The sequence below is a fragment of the Dipodomys merriami genome, unplaced genomic scaffold (assembly GCF_024711535.1).
Source record: "Dipodomys merriami isolate MVZ:Mamm:240054 unplaced genomic scaffold, mDipMer1.0.p SCAF_22, whole genome shotgun sequence".
NCBI lineage: Eukaryota > Metazoa > Chordata > Mammalia > Rodentia > Heteromyidae > Dipodomys > Dipodomys merriami.
This window is the reverse complement of record NW_027203604.1, coordinates 24485004-24504990: the sequence shown is the minus strand read 5'-3', so window position 1 is coordinate 24504990 and position 19987 is coordinate 24485004. Positions and strand designations below refer to the sequence as shown.

At 40.2% G+C, this 19987-nt stretch overlaps 1 protein-coding gene across 1 annotated transcript in view; it reads left to right on the top strand.

The window, feature by feature from the left end:
* Hsd17b3 (hydroxysteroid 17-beta dehydrogenase 3) overlaps window positions 1-19741 on the top strand; it is a 48148-nt gene extending 28407 nt beyond the window's left edge. The window contains exons 5-11 of the mRNA XM_070033713.1: window positions 3101-3168; window positions 6009-6044; window positions 9787-9821; window positions 10842-10923; window positions 11352-11417; window positions 16719-16868; window positions 19382-19741. Of these exons, the coding sequence (XP_069889814.1) occupies window positions 3101-3168; window positions 6009-6044; window positions 9787-9821; window positions 10842-10923; window positions 11352-11417; window positions 16719-16868; window positions 19382-19492 (548 nt within the window). The 3' untranslated portion in view covers window positions 19493-19741. The remainder of the gene's footprint in view (window positions 1-3100; window positions 3169-6008; window positions 6045-9786; window positions 9822-10841; window positions 10924-11351; window positions 11418-16718; window positions 16869-19381) is intronic.
* Window positions 19742-19987: the final 246 nt, after the last annotated feature.

Genomic DNA, 19987 nt, shown 5'->3' with positions numbered 1-19987 from the left:
TATACAGCCTTTATTGTATTGAGGAATGTTCCATGGATTCCTAATTTTTCCAGAACCTTCATCATAAAGGGGTGTTGGATCTTGTCAAATGCTTTTTCTGCATCTCTTGAGATAGCCATGTGTTTCTTATCCTTGCTCCTGCTGATGTGATGAATTATGTTAATTGATTTTCGTATAATGAACCAGCTTTGCAACCCTGAAATGAATCCTGCTTGATCGTGGTGTATGATTTTTTGGATGAATTGTTGAAGTCAATTGGCCAAAATTTGTTGAGAAGTTTTGCTTCAATGTTCATCAAAGAAATGGGTCTATAGTTCTCTTTCTTTGATGAGTCCCTGCCTGGTTTTGGGATGAGGGTTATGATGGCTTCATAGAATGAGTTTGGTAGTGAACTTTCTCTTTCAATTTATTGAAGAGTTGGAGGAGTATTGGTGTGAGCTCTGCTTTGAAGGCCTTGTAAAATTCCGCTGTAAAGCCATCTGGTTCTGGGCTTTTCTTAGATGGGAGGTATCTTATTGTTGTTTCTATTTTAATGCTTGATATGGACCTGTTAAGATGGTTTAACTCATCTTGGTTTAGTTTTGGTAAGCCAATATTTGCTAGGAAAAGGTCCATATCTGCCAAGTTCTCAAACTTATTAGCATAAAGTTTTGAGAAGTATTCCCTTATAATGTTCTGAATCTTGGTTGTTTCTGTGGTGATGTTTCCATTCTCATCTCTGAGTTTATTTATTTGGTGTGTTCTCTTCTTTTTCTGATAAGATTTGCTAAGGATTTGTCAATTTTGTTAATTTTTTCGAAGAACCAACTCTTTGTTTTGTTGATTCTTTCTATAGTTTTTTTGGATTCTAATTCGTGTTGGTTTCAGATCTCTCCAATTTTTTGATGTAGGAACTCAGAGCTATAAACTTGCCCCTGAGTACTGCCTTTGCTATGTCCCAGAGGAGCTGGTAATTTGTGTGTTCATTTTTGTTGAATATCATGAACATTTGAATTTCCTTTCTAAGCTCTTCCATGAACCACTCGTGATTCAGCAGTGTATTGTTCAGCCTCCATGTGTTACAGGATTTTCTTTGGTAGCTTTTGGTGTTGAGTTCTAATTTTATTCCCTTGTGGTCTGAGAGAATGCAAGATATAAATTCAATGTTTCTGAATTTGGACAAGTTTGCTTTGTAGCCTAAAATGTGGTCTATTTTGGAAAATGTTCCATGTGCTGCTGAGAAAAATGTGTATTCTGATGCTGCTGGGTGAAATATTTGGTAGATGTCTGTTAAATCTAGGTGATCTATGCAGTTGTTTAGATCTGTGGTTTCTCTGTTGAGTTTTTGCCGAGTTGATCTATCTAGTGGGGAAAGTGGTGTGTTAAAGTCCCCAACAATTAATGTCTTTGGATCTATGTGGGATTTGAGGGAAAGTAGTGTTTCTTGGATAAATTTGAGTGCTCCATTGTTTGGCGAATAGATATTTAGAACTGTAATATCCTCCTGAAGGAGAGATCCCTTAATTAGTATGTAGCGACCTTCTTTATCTCTTCTCACTAATTTTAATTTGAAGTCTATTTTATCTGATATTAGGATTGAAACTTCCATAAACTTCCTGTTTATGAGGGCCATTTCCTTGGTAGATTTTGTTCCAGCCTTTCACATTGAAAATGTGTTTGTTTTTATGGGCAAGATGTGACTCCTGAAGACAGCAGATAGAAGAACTTGCAAAAGCGAGATTTCTTTCACAGAGCTGATGTTGACTTTTGGGAGGCATGTAACTGGCATGTAGGAATTAGTTTAGCAAACTACTGTTATGATTGATCCATAAATAGAGTCAGTGTGGTGATCGGAGACCAAGATAATCTCTTTCTGTAACAATCAATATGTAAGGTATTTTATAACTACATGCATAGCACCGGGTTTGTATTGTATACAGAAGAAAATAAGATTTGATTCTTATACTTCCTGCTGAATCCCCAAAACCAGTATTTTCACAAGTAATAATGTAAAACATACTGCAGAAAAATTGGAATGAATATACTAGCACATAAAAGAAATCTGAATTTCCTCTCTTTTTTGGTCAGTACTAATGTTTGAACTCAGGGCTTCACACTTGCTTGGCTTGCTTACTTATGGCTCGTATTCCACCACCTGAGCCACACCTCCAGTTTGGCTTTGCTGATTAATTGGAGATGGAGTCCCATGGGCTTTACTGCCTGGACTGGCTTCTCCTGAGTAGCTGGAATTATAGGCATGAGCCACTGGTACTGGACTGAACAATTCCTCCTCCTCTTCCTCCTCCTCCTCCTTAGTTTTTTTTTCTTCATTCAAGGCTGGTTCTCTACTACTTGAGCCACACTTCACTTCTGGCTTTTTGTTGGTTAGATATAAAAGTCTAATAGGCTTTTCTGCCTAGGCTGGCTTCAAGCTATGACCCTCAGATCAGTTTTCTGAGTAGCTAAGATTACAGGTGTTAGTCCCCAACACCAGCCAAACTTCTTAAATCTCCCAAATCTAAGAGAACATTTTGAAGTACATTCTTCCAGTTACATACAAGTAGTTTTTCAAAACATGTAGATTATATCTGCATACTATTTTGTAACATTATAAAACCTAATATCACAAGTATTTTTCTATGTCTTTCAGCAGCCAGTATTTTTAATCATTCAAAATAGAGTCACACCAATACTCTATGATTGGTGTAATGAACCTCTGATTATGGGACATGTTTTTAAAATATAATTCTATTGTTATTTTGTTATTATTAAGATGTTGTACAGAGAGGTTATTATTACATAAATCAGGTAATAAGTTCATTTCTTTTTTGGGACAATGTCACTCCTTCCATAGTGTATGGTGAATGCCATGACTACATTTGATCACCCTTCCTCCTTTCCTTTCTGTGCCCCCCCCTTTTCCCTCCTAAAAAGAGAAACAAAAACAAAAGCCAAAACAAACCCCACCCCCAATGGACATGATTTTTTTCCATCCAATTTCCTCTCTATAATTAACCATGTTGCAGTGAACAACTTTGCCTATAAATCTTTTGGTGTATGCGTCTTTGGGAAAATTTCCAACCTGCCATTCTGATAAATTTTTTTTGTCTCTTTCTGTCAGTCAACAACGTCGGGATGCTTCCAAACCTTCTCCCAAGCCATTTCCTTAGCACCTCAGATGAAATCCAGGTGGGCCTGTGCTTTTTTGGGTCTGATTTCCTTTCACTCAGGTACGGGGCTCCAGGACTGGGGAAGGAGGAACGGGAAGTCCATGTGGCCAAAATTGTGTGTTGATTATATCTTGAAAGCTCCCTTGGTTTTCACCTTAGTTCTTTTTTTTTTTCAAGATTTTTTTTTTATTGTGAAAATACTGTACAGAGGGGTTACAATTACATGGGCAAGATAATGAGTACATTTCTTATCAAGCATTGTAGCCTCCTCCTTTGTTTCCCCTTCCCATCCCATCCTTCCCCCCCCCACACCCAGCCCTCCTCTCCCCCACCCCCACTCCCACCCCGCCACCAAAGTTGTAAAGTTCATTTTCGACATAATGACTTGTACATCTCATTGTTGCAATGGGTCCACCTGTATCCCTATTTAAACAATTTGTTTTTTCCCTTCCCCTCCACAAATTATAACAACATCAAATACAGTGAAAGCAGGGGTTACACCGTGGGGGAGGGACATACAAAGCAACAAAGAAATCATCTTATAAATATGTTAAAAACAATTGCATGAAAGAAAAAATACATATCTTAGGGTTCATTTCCCTAACATCAACTTATCTGACCTTTTCTTCTGGTTCAGACATATACTAGTTATTGCAACTAAAGGAAACCATGGGGCCTATGTTTCTTTGGGCCTGGCTTACTTCACTTAATATCATTTTTTCCAAGTTTTTCCATTTCCTAACAAATGGGGCAATGTCATTCTTTCTGATGGAGGCATAGAATTCCATTGTGTATATATACCACATTTTCTTCTTGATCCATTCATCTACTGAGGGGCATCTGGGTTGGTTCCATATCTTAGCTATGGTAAATAAGGCTGCAATAAACATAGTCGTGCTGGTAGCTTTAGTGTGGTCTTGTTTGTGAACATTTGGGTAAATGCCCAAAAGTGGGATTGCTGGTCGTAGGGGAGCTCTATGTGGAGTCTTTTGAAGAACCTCCATACTACTTTCCAAAGTGGTTGAAGTTTACACTCCCACCAACAATGTAAACTTGTTCACCTTAGTTCTTGATACACAGTTAAGGGTACATCTTTTCATGACCATCACTTGGAAAAAGACATATTTTCCCTTCTCTGCACTTCAACATTAATTTTCTCATTGTCCTTCTATTTTGAAACTCTGCATGCATTCTGCTTTATAAGAGGATAATTATACCCAAACAGATTCATAGCTACAGTGAATACAGAAGCAAGCCAACCCTTTTGCTTGTCTGTTCTCCCATGTAATAAACTTTATTTGACTTTCAGTGTGAGGGATATACAGCTATCTCTCAGTGTTCCAGAGGTACTAACCTCCTTAGATACCTAAATCCACAGATGCTCTCAAATCCCTTATACAAATGGCATAATACTTATATAGATCCTACACATGGCACCTGGATAATTAAAACCCTCTCTAGATGACCTACAGTTCCTAACACAATGTAAAGACCTCATAAATAGCTGTTATATAGTTTAGGGAATAATGACATAAAAACAAGTCTGTGTATAATCAGTATAATATACAATTTTTTAACATTTTTTATGATACTGGGGTTTGAACTCAGAACCTCATATTCAAGAAGCTTGCTTGCTCAGACTGGTGCTGCAACCACTTCAGCCATGCTTCTAGCTCCTTTGTGAACATTTTTGGTCCACAGTTCATTGAGTCTGAGAATGCAGAATATGCTGAGATTACATACAACACAGATTCTGTGGTTAGAAGTTTTGGAGGTCTAGTAAGCTAGAATAGATTACATTTTAATTCATTTTACAGTTCTTGAAGACACTATTTATGGACTCTCCCCAGGGTCCTGATTTTTGAAGTCATGGTTATACCAATCTAAACAGGCTGGTGATCCTCAATGCTGCATATGTTCCTATGGTTCTATTTAAACCCTGAATCTGCTGCCAGATGGCTGGGACATTACTGCAAACCTCCCCAGACTCTTCTTTTAATATATGTCTATCCCTGTGGTCTTTATTTTCTACCCTGCTTCTGAAGTAAGTTTGTGTCTCTCTTTCAGCAAATGATGTTATTGTTTCTCTTTATTCCTGTGTTTGTGTTTATCTCTGGGTGACCCTCTTTTCCTCTCTCTTTATTTGGATGATTCTAGTCATTTCTTCATACTTGTTTCTAAACCAAGACCTATATCTTGTATTAGTCAACCATCCACCTATTCTATTCCTTATGCTGTGGTTTCCTACACACACATGAGCTAACCCTTCTTCCTCTTCCTGGAAAGTGAATACAGATGCTCCTTGACTTATGATGGGCTCCTAACAATAAATTCATCTTAAGTGGAAAAGAAATGCGGTACTACACATGAGCTCCAGAGCACTGTAGCACACTATAGAGAACTGGTGGTTTCACTTAGGATGATATGACTGACTGAGATGCTTTTACTGTCCAGCATTGCAAAAGACTATTATACAGCCTGTCACTAACTGAAAAAGACTCAAATTTCAGAACTTGAAGTATGACTTCTACTGTATACACATTGTTTTTGTACTATTGTAAAGTTGAATCATCATACTTTGGGGACATCTATATCTTCCTTTAAAAATTATGACTGTATTCCTTCCTAAATCTTCAAAAAAAACTTAAATGGCTTATATTCAAGATGGTGTACACATAGGATCATTCAATGAATAGCAGATCTTTCCCAGTTTTAGCCCATGCTTGCTGAACATCAGTTGGGAATCTAATTTGCATGCTGGGTAAATGATGGAACTTCTCTCATTTCATGGTTCAACCCTGACCTCTTCCCAAGACAATTTCTCGAGGACTGAGCTGATTCATGTGTTATTTATTGCAGAATCTCATCCATTGTAACATCACCTCAGTAGTCAAGGTATGTGCTCAATATATGTGAAATGAATGAAATTTTGTAATTTCTGGGAAGCATCAGTCTCTTCTGCTGGAGAAAGAGAATTCTTTCATACACACTGAACTATTCCTGACTGAAATGTCCTGGCCATATTGCTTCTGTTTTCCCCAAGACAGGGATGTGTTCATTCTTGCTTTTACATAAATCCTGTTTCACATTCAGTTTTGTTACATGTCAGAACACAATAGGCCTGATGCTGAAATTATTTGGGATCCCTAGGATATTTTTTTAATTAATACCTTTCTTTTATTTTAATCCTCTTTGTAAAGAGAAGAAACTTCCCTGTGGAGGGAAAAAATGACAAGAGGGCATGACTTGGGCTTTCTGGACTTTTACTCTTCAATAAACATTAGTTGAGCTGAAGTTAAAGGTTATTTATTTATTCTTCCCTCTTTATTTGTGCTTTTTCTTTCTACTCCTTTAGTCCTGTGGCCCACCATCATCTGGATTTTTTTGTTGTTGTTGGTCATGGGTTCTGAACTCTGGGTCTGGGCACTGTCCCTCAGCTTTTCAGCTCAAGGCTAGTGCTCTACTACTTGAGCCACAGCACCACTTCCTCTTTTTCTGCTTGTGTGGCTAAGAAATTGAACCCAGGGCCTCATGCATGCAAGGCAAGCACTCTACCACTGAGCCACCTTCCCAAAGTCTGGAAAATTTAAAAGAGGAATTCCATATTCTGAGACAGAGACGAAAAGAGAACATGTTCAAATCAACTTTATTATAGCACATTATTATAATTGCTTTATTATTCATGATTAATCTCTTACTATACCTAATTGATAAATTAGACTTTGACCATAGGCATGTACATATAAGAAATACAACCAGTATATTTAATGGTTAGGATTGTCTTTGGTTTTAGGCATGTGGTGAGGCCATAGATCAGTAGAGATTGCTGAATTCTGATCTCAACACAGTTACTAATTAGTTGGACAACACAGGATAAACTTATCTAAACTAATGGGTGCTGATTCTGCACCCATTATTAAAAGAATGTTGGACTTGGTAGTGGCATCTTAAGTTCTCAGGTCCTCTGATTCAGTTCAGGTACCTAGTCATGGACAGCATGACTTCCTCAAAGCTATCTTGTCTTATTTGCATTGGATAGGTAATTTAAGAAAATGGACATGGCATGATGCCACATGAGTTGACTTTTTTTAAAGTGTGTGTGTGTGTGTGTGTGTGTGTGTGTGTGTGTGTGTGTGTGTGTGTGTATGTGCACATGTGCCAGTCCTGGGTCTTAAACTCAGGGCCTGTGCACTGTCCTTGAGCTTTTATGTTTAAGGCTAACACTTTACCATTTGAGCCACAACTCCATGTCCAGTTTTTTGGTGGTTAATTGGAGACAAGAATCTCCAATTAAACTGGCCTGGCTTGGCTCCAAAACTGCAATCCTCAAATCTGTCTCCTGAGTAGCTAGGATTACAGGCTTGAGCCTCCAGCACCCAGCTAGATGCTTTGTGTGAACAAAATGTTTCCATGTCCTCTGATTGGTAGGGCCCTCTAGCTCTACCATGGTACAACACTAGAGACTGAGCTTGGGATTTTCAGCCTGTGCTTGTTCCATAGCTAGGAACCATACTGAATTCACAAAATTCACCACTGTGCTGGTGGTCACTATGGAAAGTCAGTTTAACTACAGCAGCGAATAAGGACTCCAAGGAGTGGTAGAGAAGGGGCACATTCAGTCTCTCAGGGACTAAACGTAGTGGATGACTGATTTTCCAACATAAGTGGTGAGGGAGACACAGAGAGGAGCTGATCAGCTTCCCCCCAAATTATTTTCATGTAGATAAATTGGGCTGACAATTTTACTTTGGGTTGTTTTTCTGTGAGCATACTGGTGTTTTATAGTATCCTGCTCAGCTATTATTGAGTATACACATTCTTTTTTATGCTGAGTAATCAATGTCTTTTTAAAACTCCCAGCTAATGTAGTTTTAAGTTTTATGTGTCCAACTATTGCCTGCAGCCTTACCACTAAAAATCTTTCATATTATTTTACACATTGAGTTTCCAGTCTTAGGCTGTTTGATCAGATGGGTTTCTCCAAATGGATTTGACAACACTCTAATTCCTTCAGCAGAGAAATGCTTTGATTTTTAAAGTTTTATTTATTGATGGACACTAAATTCCCTAAGTAAAAGAAAAGACATTAAAGGTTTATTTCTGAATATGCTGTGTTCTAATTAGTCTTGCTGATTGGAAGCATGACTAACACAGCTTAATTACTTCAAAGATGCCATCTGGAAATAGTCACATCCTCTCATGTCAAGGGCAGAGATGGAAGATGAGAGCCAGGAGAAGGTGGGATAGGAATTAAAATGTTGAGAAATTTGAACAAGGGCCCACCCATATCCAGTGTTGGTTCTCTACTTGGGATCATTCATCATAGAGGGCTAGTGAGTTTGCATGGGAGACTGAGGACCAACAGCAGAGGACAGACCACAGGACCTGGAGGAGATTCCTAATAAGGGTGGAGCCAGGGAAGTGTGAGAAGTGAATCTCATCCTTCTCTCACCTCTCTCAAAAGCTGATGTTTCAGAGGCAGTTTCTGGAGAGTTCTGCTGCTCCTCTTCCTCTAACCCCTAGCAATGGAAACATTGTCTGGAGGCTCCCTGACACAGGTACCAGGGCATGGCCTATCTGCTGAGAATAGTAATAGGCTCTATAGAAAAGCTGCTGCACTACCCTAGACAATGTGGAGAAGTGGACAGAGCTGTGTCCTGGTCTCTCTGCTTCCTCTGCCCCTCTTCTTGATTTGGATCTTCTCCATCTCAAACCTGATTCCAGGACAACTTTGACTCTGGTCAGTTATACTTTATAGAACATCTTAGTCCATGCATTGCTTAATTCTTAAAATGTGACCTTAGTAATCAATTAAAAACTCTTTGAGGCTGGGAAGGTGGTTCAATGGTAGAGTGCTTGCCTTGCATACATGAGGCCCTGGGTTTGATTCCTCAGCACCACATAAGCAGAAAAAGCCGGAAGTGCTGCTATGGCTCAAGTGGTAGAGCGCTAGCCTTGAGCTGAAGAGCTGAGGGACAGTGCCCAGGCCCAGAGTTCAGGCCCCATGACAGACAAAAAACAAACAAAAAAACAAAAAACAAAAAAAAACAAGCCAAAAAACCCCTTTGAGTATAGGTTTGGGCCTGCAAAACTGGCTGGGTGGACTTCTATAGGGAGGGGTGGTAGCTTGGGATGGAGAAAGTGATTCTCTACCATGTTGAAATCCTAATGGATGCTGTGTCCGTGAACTATGTCACACACTACCAGGTTGTACATACTGACACTGCTGAATGGACAGATGTGTACAAAATTCTCATAGACTCTGATTAGGTCTGCTGACCCCAGTTCCAGCTCATGAGTGAGGTGGGTGGTGGCAGGCCTGCTTTTGCTGTCACCCAGAATAGAGTACCTTGCTATTTATTGATGCAATTCCCATATTTTCAAAGTAACCTCATTTCACAAGAGGACGTTCATGGGAAACAACCAGAGACCTCCCAATAGTACGCCATTTGTCTAGGTTATTTCCTGTGGAGATCCAATCAGATTCTCATGTTTTCAGAATGACTGCTAATGGGTGCCAGCAATTCTCAAGGTCACCTGAGAAGATAAAGCTTCTCTAGTCACCACTTCCCCCGAGGTCCTTGCTCATTGCTACTTAGTTTCTTACTCAGGATTTAATGTTTCCCTTCTCTCATAGATGACACAGATAGTTCTGAAACACATGGAATCAAGGTAAGATCTTGCTTTCACCAGTGATATAAGCTATTATGAAAGGACTTGGAGATTGGGGGTGGGGTGGAATGGAACAAACTAACATCTGAGCCAGGCCAGCCCCTCAAACATGCATACATATTTGAAGGTCAAGTATAACACAACGTAGAGAGAGGAAGAGATCTGTTATTTAAGTATACATTGGATTAAAAAAAATAACTCATGTTGAGCATAAAAGAAGCAAATTGGTCTGAGTCCAAGCCCATGGCTTTGTGATTATAAATTTCAGCTTTTGTTTTCAGAATGAATACTCCAATTTACTGGTTAAAAACAATCTTTATCACTTTCCTCATTATTCCATGCTTGTATCACCCTATTATGACACTCATTTAGGAACTGGTTTTTCCCAGGTGGTATATATTAGAAACAAATGCTTGATAGTTTCATGTTCCCTGGAGTAAGAAGGGACTTGGTATTGTGTTCTAATTGAAGTTCCTTACCACAACCCCTCATGCAACTAACTAGGAAGAATTAAAGTTACTGAATTTTAAAAAGACTGCTAATTAATGCCTTTAGAGACTTGTGAAGGGTATCTAAGTTAGCAAATGGTAGGCTGTCAAATTTACCCAGGATGGTATTCCACCATTACATCTTTCCTGTTGTGGGTCATCTTTGTGAGTCCAAAGGGGCCTGGATCTCATGTGGCCACCCTTAAGTTGGGTGCATCCCTTCATCTTTGAATCCTAAGTGATGTGGCCCCCTGTATTTGGGCAGGGAGATTTTTTTCATAGTAGAGACTCTGTTTCCAGTAACAAAGCCTTAATGTCATATAATTGTTGAGTGACATCCCTGCCTAGTATCCTCCTGAACTTAACCGATATTATATTAACAGTTATTGGAAGCAGAACAGTTAGCGGCCATAGATTCTGGACAGGATGGCATTTGACAGCATTCATACCGACCCTTCAGTTTCTTTCAACTCAAGGTGGGATCAAGCAGTGAAGCATGAAGCAATGGTAACTTTGCTTCTTTGCTTTTTAGGCAGAAAGGTCTCATCTTGAACATTTCTTCAGGGGTAGGCCTTTGCCCTTGGCCTCTCTACTCTCTCTACTCAGCTTCCAAGGTGAGTGATGTCACCTACATTTTCCTCCACCCCCTACTGCCTCTTTGTTTGTCCTCAGTTTTAAGGTATGACTAACAAATAAAATGGGAAATAATTTACAATTTATAGCATGATATTTTGATATAGTATATATTGTGGAATGCTTAAATCAAGGTAGTTATCATATCCTTAGACTTATAAATTATTTTTGGTATGGTGAGAACATTAAGATCTTCTCTCTTAACTCTAAAATATGCAATATATTATCAATAACTATAATCACTAAGGCATACACAATAAATCTCCAGAACATTTTCATCCCACATAACTGAAACTTTGTTTTCTTTGAGTACATCTCCAAGCAGCTAGTAGCAGCACCTCCTCAGTGCCCTTGAATGGAGGGAGATTGCATAGTCTAGTACTTTAGGTGTGTCTGCTTCTCATTGCAGGCTTTTGTGTGCACATTTTCGAAGGCTCTGCAGGTGGAATATAAAGAAAAAGGAATCATTATCCAGGTGAGGTGGACAATTAGGATTCCTTGGGGATGGGAACTCTGGACCTCTAGGAACAGGGAGCCACTGCCCCCTGCAGGATTGGCCATGCATGTACAGCTGGAGGAGAGGTAGGCTGGAAGAGCTCTGTGGCTTCCTATATCTGTACCACTTCTACTGCTCTGGTTTCTCTGTACCCTGGGGACTACAGTTGGGCAAGGATATGGCTGATAAAAAAAAAAATGCTATGGACCAAATAGAATGCAGCAGAAGTTTGGGACTTGTCTAACTGTCTTTTCCTTTCTGACCTAGGTACAAGAGATGGGCATATATGGTAGGAACTGTGGAGAGGAAACTTGTGTCATATTGGAACTAAGGGAAAGTAGGAGAAGAGCCTTCCTTAGGGGACTGTTGATCTGTTGTGGGCTAATGGAGACCCCCCCCCTCACTCCAGTATTTGGTTTGATGGGAAAGGGGAAGAACCATCATGGAGTCAATTGCCTTTTGTGGGCTGACTAGTGTCACAGCCTGAAGTGTCAGTGGTTTACAAACTCTTGGTTCACCAATAGATTTCAGTGATTTCTTTCTTTTTTTGTGTGTGTCGGTTGTAGGGCTTGAACTCTGGGCCTAGACACTGTCCCTCAGCTCTTCAGCTCAAGGCAAGCACTCTACCACTTGAGCCACTTCTGGTTTTCTGGTGGTTAATTGGAGATAAGAGTCTCACAGACCTTCCTGCCCAGGGTTGGCTTTGAATTGCAATCCTCTTGAGTAGTTAGGATTACAGGCATGAACCACCAGTGCCCAGAAATTTCAATGATTTCTGAAACCCACAGAAGTGGTTTTATTTTGCTTTTGGCTAGAAAGAAGTTTTATGACATTAGAAGTGACAGTACACCAAAATTTTATCTTAAACATTATTTCTTTTCAATTAAAATGTCAGATGAAGCTGAGCTGGTTCATGCCTTTAATCCTAGCTACTCAAGATGCTGAGATCTGAGGATCAAGGTTTAAAGCCAACATAGGCAGGAATGTCTGTGAGACCTTTATCTCCAGTTAATTATTAAGAAGCTGGAAGTGGAGGCTGTGGCTCAAGTGGTAGAGCACTAGCCATGCATGAAAAAGCTCAGGAACAGCACCCAGGGCCTGAGTTCAAGCCCCAGTACCAGCATGAAAAAAAAAGCCAGGTGAGAATATCTTAGATGACTGTTACTACAAACTAATCAGCTACAGGTTAAAGCTCATTAAATAGGAAGATGTGACCTGATGTTAGGAATTTGGCCCAAAACATTGTTTTAGTGAGTAACTTCTTTCTCCTCTATATTTTTCTCCTTCTTCTCTTCCTTCTCCTCCTTCTTCTGGTATTGGTAGCAGAGTTTGAACTCTGGGCCTGATGGCTTTCTTTTTTTTTGGTCCAGTCCTGGGGCCTGAACTCTGGGCCTGGGCACTGTCCTTCAGCTCTTCAGCTCAAGACTAGTGCTCTACCACTTGAACCATAACAACACTTACGGCTTTTTTTTTTTTCTGTTTATGTGGTGCTGAGGAATTGAACCCAGGGCCTCATGCATGCAAGGCAAGCACTCTACCACTGAGCTGAGCCACCTTCCCAGCCCCTACTCTTTTTTTTTTTTTGTCAGTCATGGGGCTTGAACTCTGGGCCTCGGCACTGTCCCTCAGCTCTTCAGCTCAAGGCTAGTGCTCTACCACTTGAGCCACTGCTCCTCTTCCAATTTGCTGAGTGGTTTATTGGCGATTAGAGTCTCATGGACTTTCCTGCCCAGGCTGGTTTTGAACCACAATCCTCAGATCTAAGCCTCCTGAGTAGCTAGGATTACAGGCATGAGCGCCTGCCGCCCGGCTTGGCCTTCTACTCTTGTTTGGCTTTTTCATTCATGTCTGGTATGCTGAATCATTCAAGCCACAACTCCAATCTGGCATTTTGCTAGCTACTTGGAGGATACAGTCTCAAGAGTTTTTTCCCACACTGGCTTCCATCTGGGGGTCCTCAGATTTCAGCCTCTTGAGTAGGAAGGATTACAGGTATGAGCCACCAACATCTGGCAGTGAGTCACTTTTTCCTGCCTTATCTGTTTCACCACAGTCCCCTTTAATGCCCTATTGAACACATCACCATCAGAGGTCTTTTTCTCCTTCCATGGGGGCTGTCTATTCTCCAGCTCCCAGAAGAAATTGGGACTTCCCTTTTGTAACTGCTACTCAGCTCATGCTAAGATTGCTGCAGTTTTTTTTAAAAACAAAGAAACAAAAAAAACAATCTCTGGAGCGTAAAAAAAGCAAAATATAATTTTGCATGTTTATGATGAACTGACAAAAGACATGAGCTTGGGGTTGGAGGCATTAGTAGAGTGCTAGGAAATCAGGCACTGAGTTTGAGAGCATCGGGTACCCAGTTGGAGCCCCTGTCTCTGACAAAAAAGAAAAAAGAAAAAAAGACCTCATTATAGTGATTAGAGACCCCATCTTGAACATTGTCAGTAGAGATATTTGATTTTAAGAAGTAGCTGGAGTTTGACAGGATTATACTTTGCCAATGAATTTCTGGCCAAGAAATGACACATGGTTCTGCTCATAACTCATTGGCTAGGTCTAGTCACATGGTCCCACTCCTCACAGAGGTTTTGGGGAAGTGCAATCCTATTATGTGCTGGAAAAAGAAAGAACCAGAATGTCTTGGTGATTTTTAAATATGAATGGCTATCTTAGTCACCCACATCCTGACTATGTGATACTCTGGTCCATCTTCATCTTCATCATGGTGGGCAAGAAATATGGTGGCTGCCTAGGCAGTGGATAGTAGGAGGCCACAGGATGGAGGTGGAGATGAAAGAGAATAAAGGGTCCTTTCCTGGTAGAGAGGTCTTGGAATGGTTCAAATAACTATGAAAATTAGAATGGCCTTGACCTTTCAAAACCTAATTATCTCCTCTAAACATGTGCATAGTGATCAACAAATATCTGAAAGATGGATAAGGATGTGTAGGTCACAGGCTTGGATTTGAATTTCATCTCAGTTCCATCACTTGCCACCTTAGTGATTTGGATGACAGCTTGCTTAAACTCCCTGAGCTTCAGTTTCCCCATCCATAAAGTGAGTTCATTATGCCTCCCTCCATCTTAGGATGATCATGAAGAACATATGATTATGAAGATCATCATGACTAAATATACAAGTTTAAACCATATTTATTGAGCTCTTATTTTATACAGAAACATGTTTTGTTAAAATTCATAGATAGGTATCTAAATATGTCCTATATTTCCTTCTTTGAAACTGAGTTGAGAATTCTGTCCAAGAGTAACACTTGAAGATGCTTTGGGGCAAGGAGGAGAAAGTATTAGGCAAATCAATCACAGTATTAGTTTCCATAATGACCAGTCCAATTCCATCAATTGACTGACTTATGAGTCATAAGTCATAATTGGATTTCACTGTAAAACAGTGGAATTTCCAATGTGATGTGGAGAAAAATGAAAGTAAGAAAACTAGCACAGATAATTTTCTTCCTAAAGATACTAAAGTCTCTGTATCTGAGAATAAATTAATAAAATCCCATTAGGGGGCTCAGTGCATGGCTCAAGTGGTAGAGTGCCTGCCAAGAGCAAAGGACTGAGCTCAGAACACAGCACCACCCAAGTTAAAGCAGAATGAAATAACATTAGAGTCCTTGGGCTCAACCATTGTGTATGGTTAGCCACAAATAGGAGTAAAGTGGTTTATTTTTGTTGTTTGTTTTGTTTTGCTCTTTTTGTTTCTTTGGGCAAGGGCAGTACTGGGATTTGAAGTCAGGGCCTCATACTTGCTTAGCTTGCTTGCTTGGTCACTTAGCTTTCTTGTTCATGGCTGGTGTTCTATAGCACTTGAACTATGCCCGTAGCCCCAAATCATGTTCTACTTTATTTTGTTGTTATTATGGTTTATATCATTTTAGATTTAAATTTTATTTTATTTGTGATGCTAGGAATTTTGCATGCCAGGAAGTTGCTCGTCCTCTGAGCTATACCTCCCAGTTTTGTTACTTTCTCTCTCTTTCTCTCTATGGTCCTGAGGAGTTGAAGGACTCATGTTCTCTAGGCAAGGCTGCTATCACTTGAGCCACATTCCAGTGCCAGTGTTGGCAGAACACAGTGTGTAGTTGTTTATTTTTCTTCTCAGAACAGGAAAAGTGATATATGTGCACCAGACAGGGTATGAATGTGAAAGGCCCGAGTTTTAAGTTTTAAGTTATTCTTTGTTTATGAGGTTTAGAAACAAAGTTATGGGATTGCCAGATTAATCATAGTACATCCAGTTTATGTGTGTGTGTGTGTGTGTGTGTGTGTGTGTGTGTGTGTGTGTGTGTGTGTGTGTGTGTGTGTGTGTGTGTATTTGTTTCTTTATTTGTCAGGCCTGGGCTTGAACCCTGGACCTGAGAACTGTTGCTGAGCTTCTTTTGCTCAAGGCTAGCACTCTACCACTTGAGCCACAGCACCACTTCCATTTTTTTCTGAGTAGTTTATTGGAGATAAGAGATTCACAGACTTTCCTGCCTGAGATAGCTTTGAACTGTGATCCTCAGATCTCATCCTCCTGAGTAGCTAGGATTATAGGTATGAGCCACTGGCACCAGCCAAGTTATGTTTTTAGATTAATACAAATAATTTCTGTCTTTGAGATAGAGTTGTGTCATGTAGTGCAGGTTAGCCTAGAACTCATGATCCTCCTATATCTGCCTCTGAGTGATAAGATTACAGGCATGTGCCACTGTTACCTAGCTGGATAATATTTTTAGCACAAGTCCATTCTGTGTTATACTTGAGACATAATTATGGCATAGTTTTTTGTCTGAACTTGGACTGTAACTGGCATTTTGTATTTTTATTTACCAAGTGTCTCAGTCCTTTGGAGTGCTTGGAAGAATATTTGAGCAACCTGGTATATGGCTCGGGCCTTGTCCTGAGAAAGCAAATCAGTTCAGTGCCTTGTATCAACTGGGCTCTCAAAACTTTTTACAGAAAGCAAGGAGTTTGAAGATGATGGTTGGGAAAACAAATGTCAATTCTCAGCCTTCTTGGGATGGAGTCTTTATTTAATTTATTTTTTCCCTTCTTTGTGCCAGTAATGGGACTTGATCTCTTGGCTTTTTCTCTCAAGTCTGGCACAATACCACTTGAGCCACATTTGTACTTCTGGCATTTTGTTAGTTAATTGGAGATAAGAGTCTCACAAACTTTTTTTTAAAACAAGGCTGGGTTCAAATTGAGATCCTTAGATATAAGCCTGTGCAAGCCACCAATGCCCAGCTTTTTAGTCTTTATTTTGAATTATAGGTGCTGACTCCATATGCTGTTTCAACCCCAATGACAAAGTATCTCAATACCAACATGATAACCAAGAGTGCTGATGACTTCGTTAAAGAATCACTGAATTATGTCACGATTGGAGATGAAATCTGTGGCTGCCTTGTGCATGAGATATTGGTAATCAGTAACTTCTTCTTTTCTTAAAGAATGACTGAGAGGTGGGCAGACAGCCCCTGAAGGGCATGGCTCTTCTTGTGAGTGGAAGACCCAGTGAATTTAGAGGGGGAGCATTAAGCCTGTGTACCAGCCTGGAGATAACCCTAAAACTTCCTGATGGCCTCACTTCTCCCTTAGAACAGAAGGTGGTTCCCAGAATCTCTTGTGTAGGAAAGACCAATATATCTGGGTCTTGCTTGGCTGTCCCTTCTAGTAAACATTTAAGTATTGGCCTTCCAGGGTATGAGATAAATAATTTAATGGAAGAAAGATTTATTTTGTCTTAATCTTTCATAGGTTTCAGTCGATAGTGGGTTGGCTTCATTGTCTTGGGGCCAAAGGTGAGGCAGAGCATCATGGCAGGGAACATATATTAGAGTACAGCTGCTTAGCTCCTGTTAGCCAGAAAGCCAAGAATGAGGATGGGTCTGGGGAAAGACATACCCCTTCCAAGATGTACCTCATGACCCATTTCCTCCAACTAGACTCTGTCTCCTAGTAGCCCATTCAGCAATGAATTCATTAATCCTCATGATCTAATCACCCCAGAACCAAGTCTCCAGCCCATGAGGCTTTGGGGTAGACAGTCCACTCCCAAGCATAGCACATAGGAAAAAAAGAACAAGACCACTTTGAGTTGTTTCTTGGTGCAAACATACCCACGAAAGCTTAATTTTAGCCACCAAGATGATGTCACTACCTATAAATTGGAGAGGAGCTTACAGCCAGTTTTTGTGAGCAAGCATCAACCAGATAGATCTAGCACTTCTTAAACTCTATTAAATATGGAAATAAGGTCAAGGACATATGATACATGAAGTTTTTTGTGTGTGAGAGAGGATATTGGGGTTAAACTCAGAGCCTCAAGCAGCTTGAACCATTTAAACTTGTTTTTCTTTACTCCCTTCCTTCTTCTTTCTCTCCCTCCCTCCTTTTCTTGTTCCTTCCTTCCTTTTTTTTCCCCCATACAGCAATAGCTTTATTATGAACTTGACTAATGGTATTGGTGCTACTGAACTCAGGGCCTCACCATCTCCAGGGCAAAAAACACATAGATTTCCTTATATGGATCTGGTGTCATAGCCTGTTATAGCCTGTCCATCTCCAGGATTAGCTATCCAGTAGGTGTAACATCCCCTTTACCTTCCCAACAGTTCTGTTACTGTGGTCTTCTATGATGCTGACATTTTAAATGGAATGTGTCACATCTCTAAAATGTGTTCTTGAGACAGAAGTAGCTTGGAAGACTGTTCCTGCATGATTTGCTGCATGATTCAACTTCATATGTCCAAAGTTGAGCAGTTTCTTGATTATTTTTTTCCTGTCAGTCATGGGGCTTGAACTCCGGGCCTAGACACTGTCGCTGAGCTCTTCAGCTCAACATGAGCTCTCTACCACTTGAGCCACAGTGCCGCTTCCGGTTTTCTGGTGGTTAATTGGAGAGAAGAGTCTCATGGACTTTCCTGCCCAGGCTGGCTTTGAACTGTGATCCTCAGATCTCAGCCTCCTGAGTAGCTAGGATGACAGGCATGAGCCACCAATGCCTGGCTGACATTTTTCTTCTCTTTTGATGTTTTAATAACAAATTCTGATCTCTTCAAGTAAATAGATACCAAGAACAGGCTAGGAGAAAGAAATTGTTTCCTGCTTCATCACATTTATCCTCATTCACCCTCTGCATTGGTACCTTCCCACTGGTAACTGCCTCAAAAACAGATTCTGTATTACTTTCCTGTCATTCATTTTTTAGTGTAGATTAATTGCACAAAGTTTTGACTACAGTATTTCATACCTACACATATAACGTTTTAATCAGATAAAATGATCCCTCTAGCTTATACCTGTAATCTTGGTAGACAGGAGACTAAGATCTGAGGATTGCAGTTGAAATCCAGCACAGATGAGAAAGTCTCTAAGACCCTTATCTCCAATTAACCACCACAAAGCTGGAAATGGAGCTATGGCTTTAGGCTTAAGTAAAAAGCTCAGGGCACACATAAGCCCTAAGTTCAAGCACTAGGACCAGTACATGTGCACGCGTGCACATGCACGTGTACATCCCCCCTCTATTGCTCTCTCTTTCCCTATTATTCACCAGCTTTCTGTGTTTCCTTATGCAATAGTCACACGTTGCACATTGTATTTCTGTCTTAATCATTTGTCATCATTCTCTTTCCCTCTTCCTTGTCTCCAGTCTCAAGTTATAATCACATTCTACGTATGTATACATATATTATCTATCTATCTTCATCATATATATCTTTTAGATCTAGATTTCACAAATGAGTGAAAACATGTGATATTTGGCTTCTTGAACTTGTCTTCTCTCACTCAACATTATCTCCAGCTCTATCCATTTTTCACAAAAGACAGTTCCTAAAAACAATGAGTATACACTGATTTGTTTCAGTTGTAGTTGTAGTTTCAGTTGTAGAGGCTTTTCTCATCCACACTTGTGTTTTTGTCTGTTGAAGGCGGGCCTCCTGAACCTGATTCCATCCTGGGCCTTCTACAGTGGCACCTTCCAGAGGATGCTTCTGACGCACTACACACACTACTTGAAGAAAAACACCAGCAGCAGCTAGTGCAACACCAGCTGGCCTGGAACCCATCCTCTTCTTTACCAAGATCCTAGTGACTACCCGGACCAGAGGAGCAGGCCTACACCTTCATCTGCCCAAAGCTGGAGAAGGCCTGTGTCATGAACACAGCATTTCAAATACATATTGTTTCCCATCATACTCATCTAGAGCTTTTTTTGAAAAGCTGTTGTGTAAAAATAGGTGCTATGCAAGTGGTTTTAAAGGCTTTGTGCAGGAGGGGAAGAGGGTATCTATAGGTAACATATGAAGAATTTCTGTAGTTGTAAGCTTGTTAAATAAATGTGCTGAGAAGAAACCTCTGATTCTTAGAATATTGAGAATATTCATACGTGGTCGGTTACTTTTATAGCTGTGGGTAAAAGTCACAAGTGAAATGACTATGTGAGCTTGCCGAGGCTTCAGTAGTTCTAAAGCATGCACAGTGTCTCAGAGACCCAGGAAACTGGATAGAGGAAAGCATAAGACAACAGCTATGTG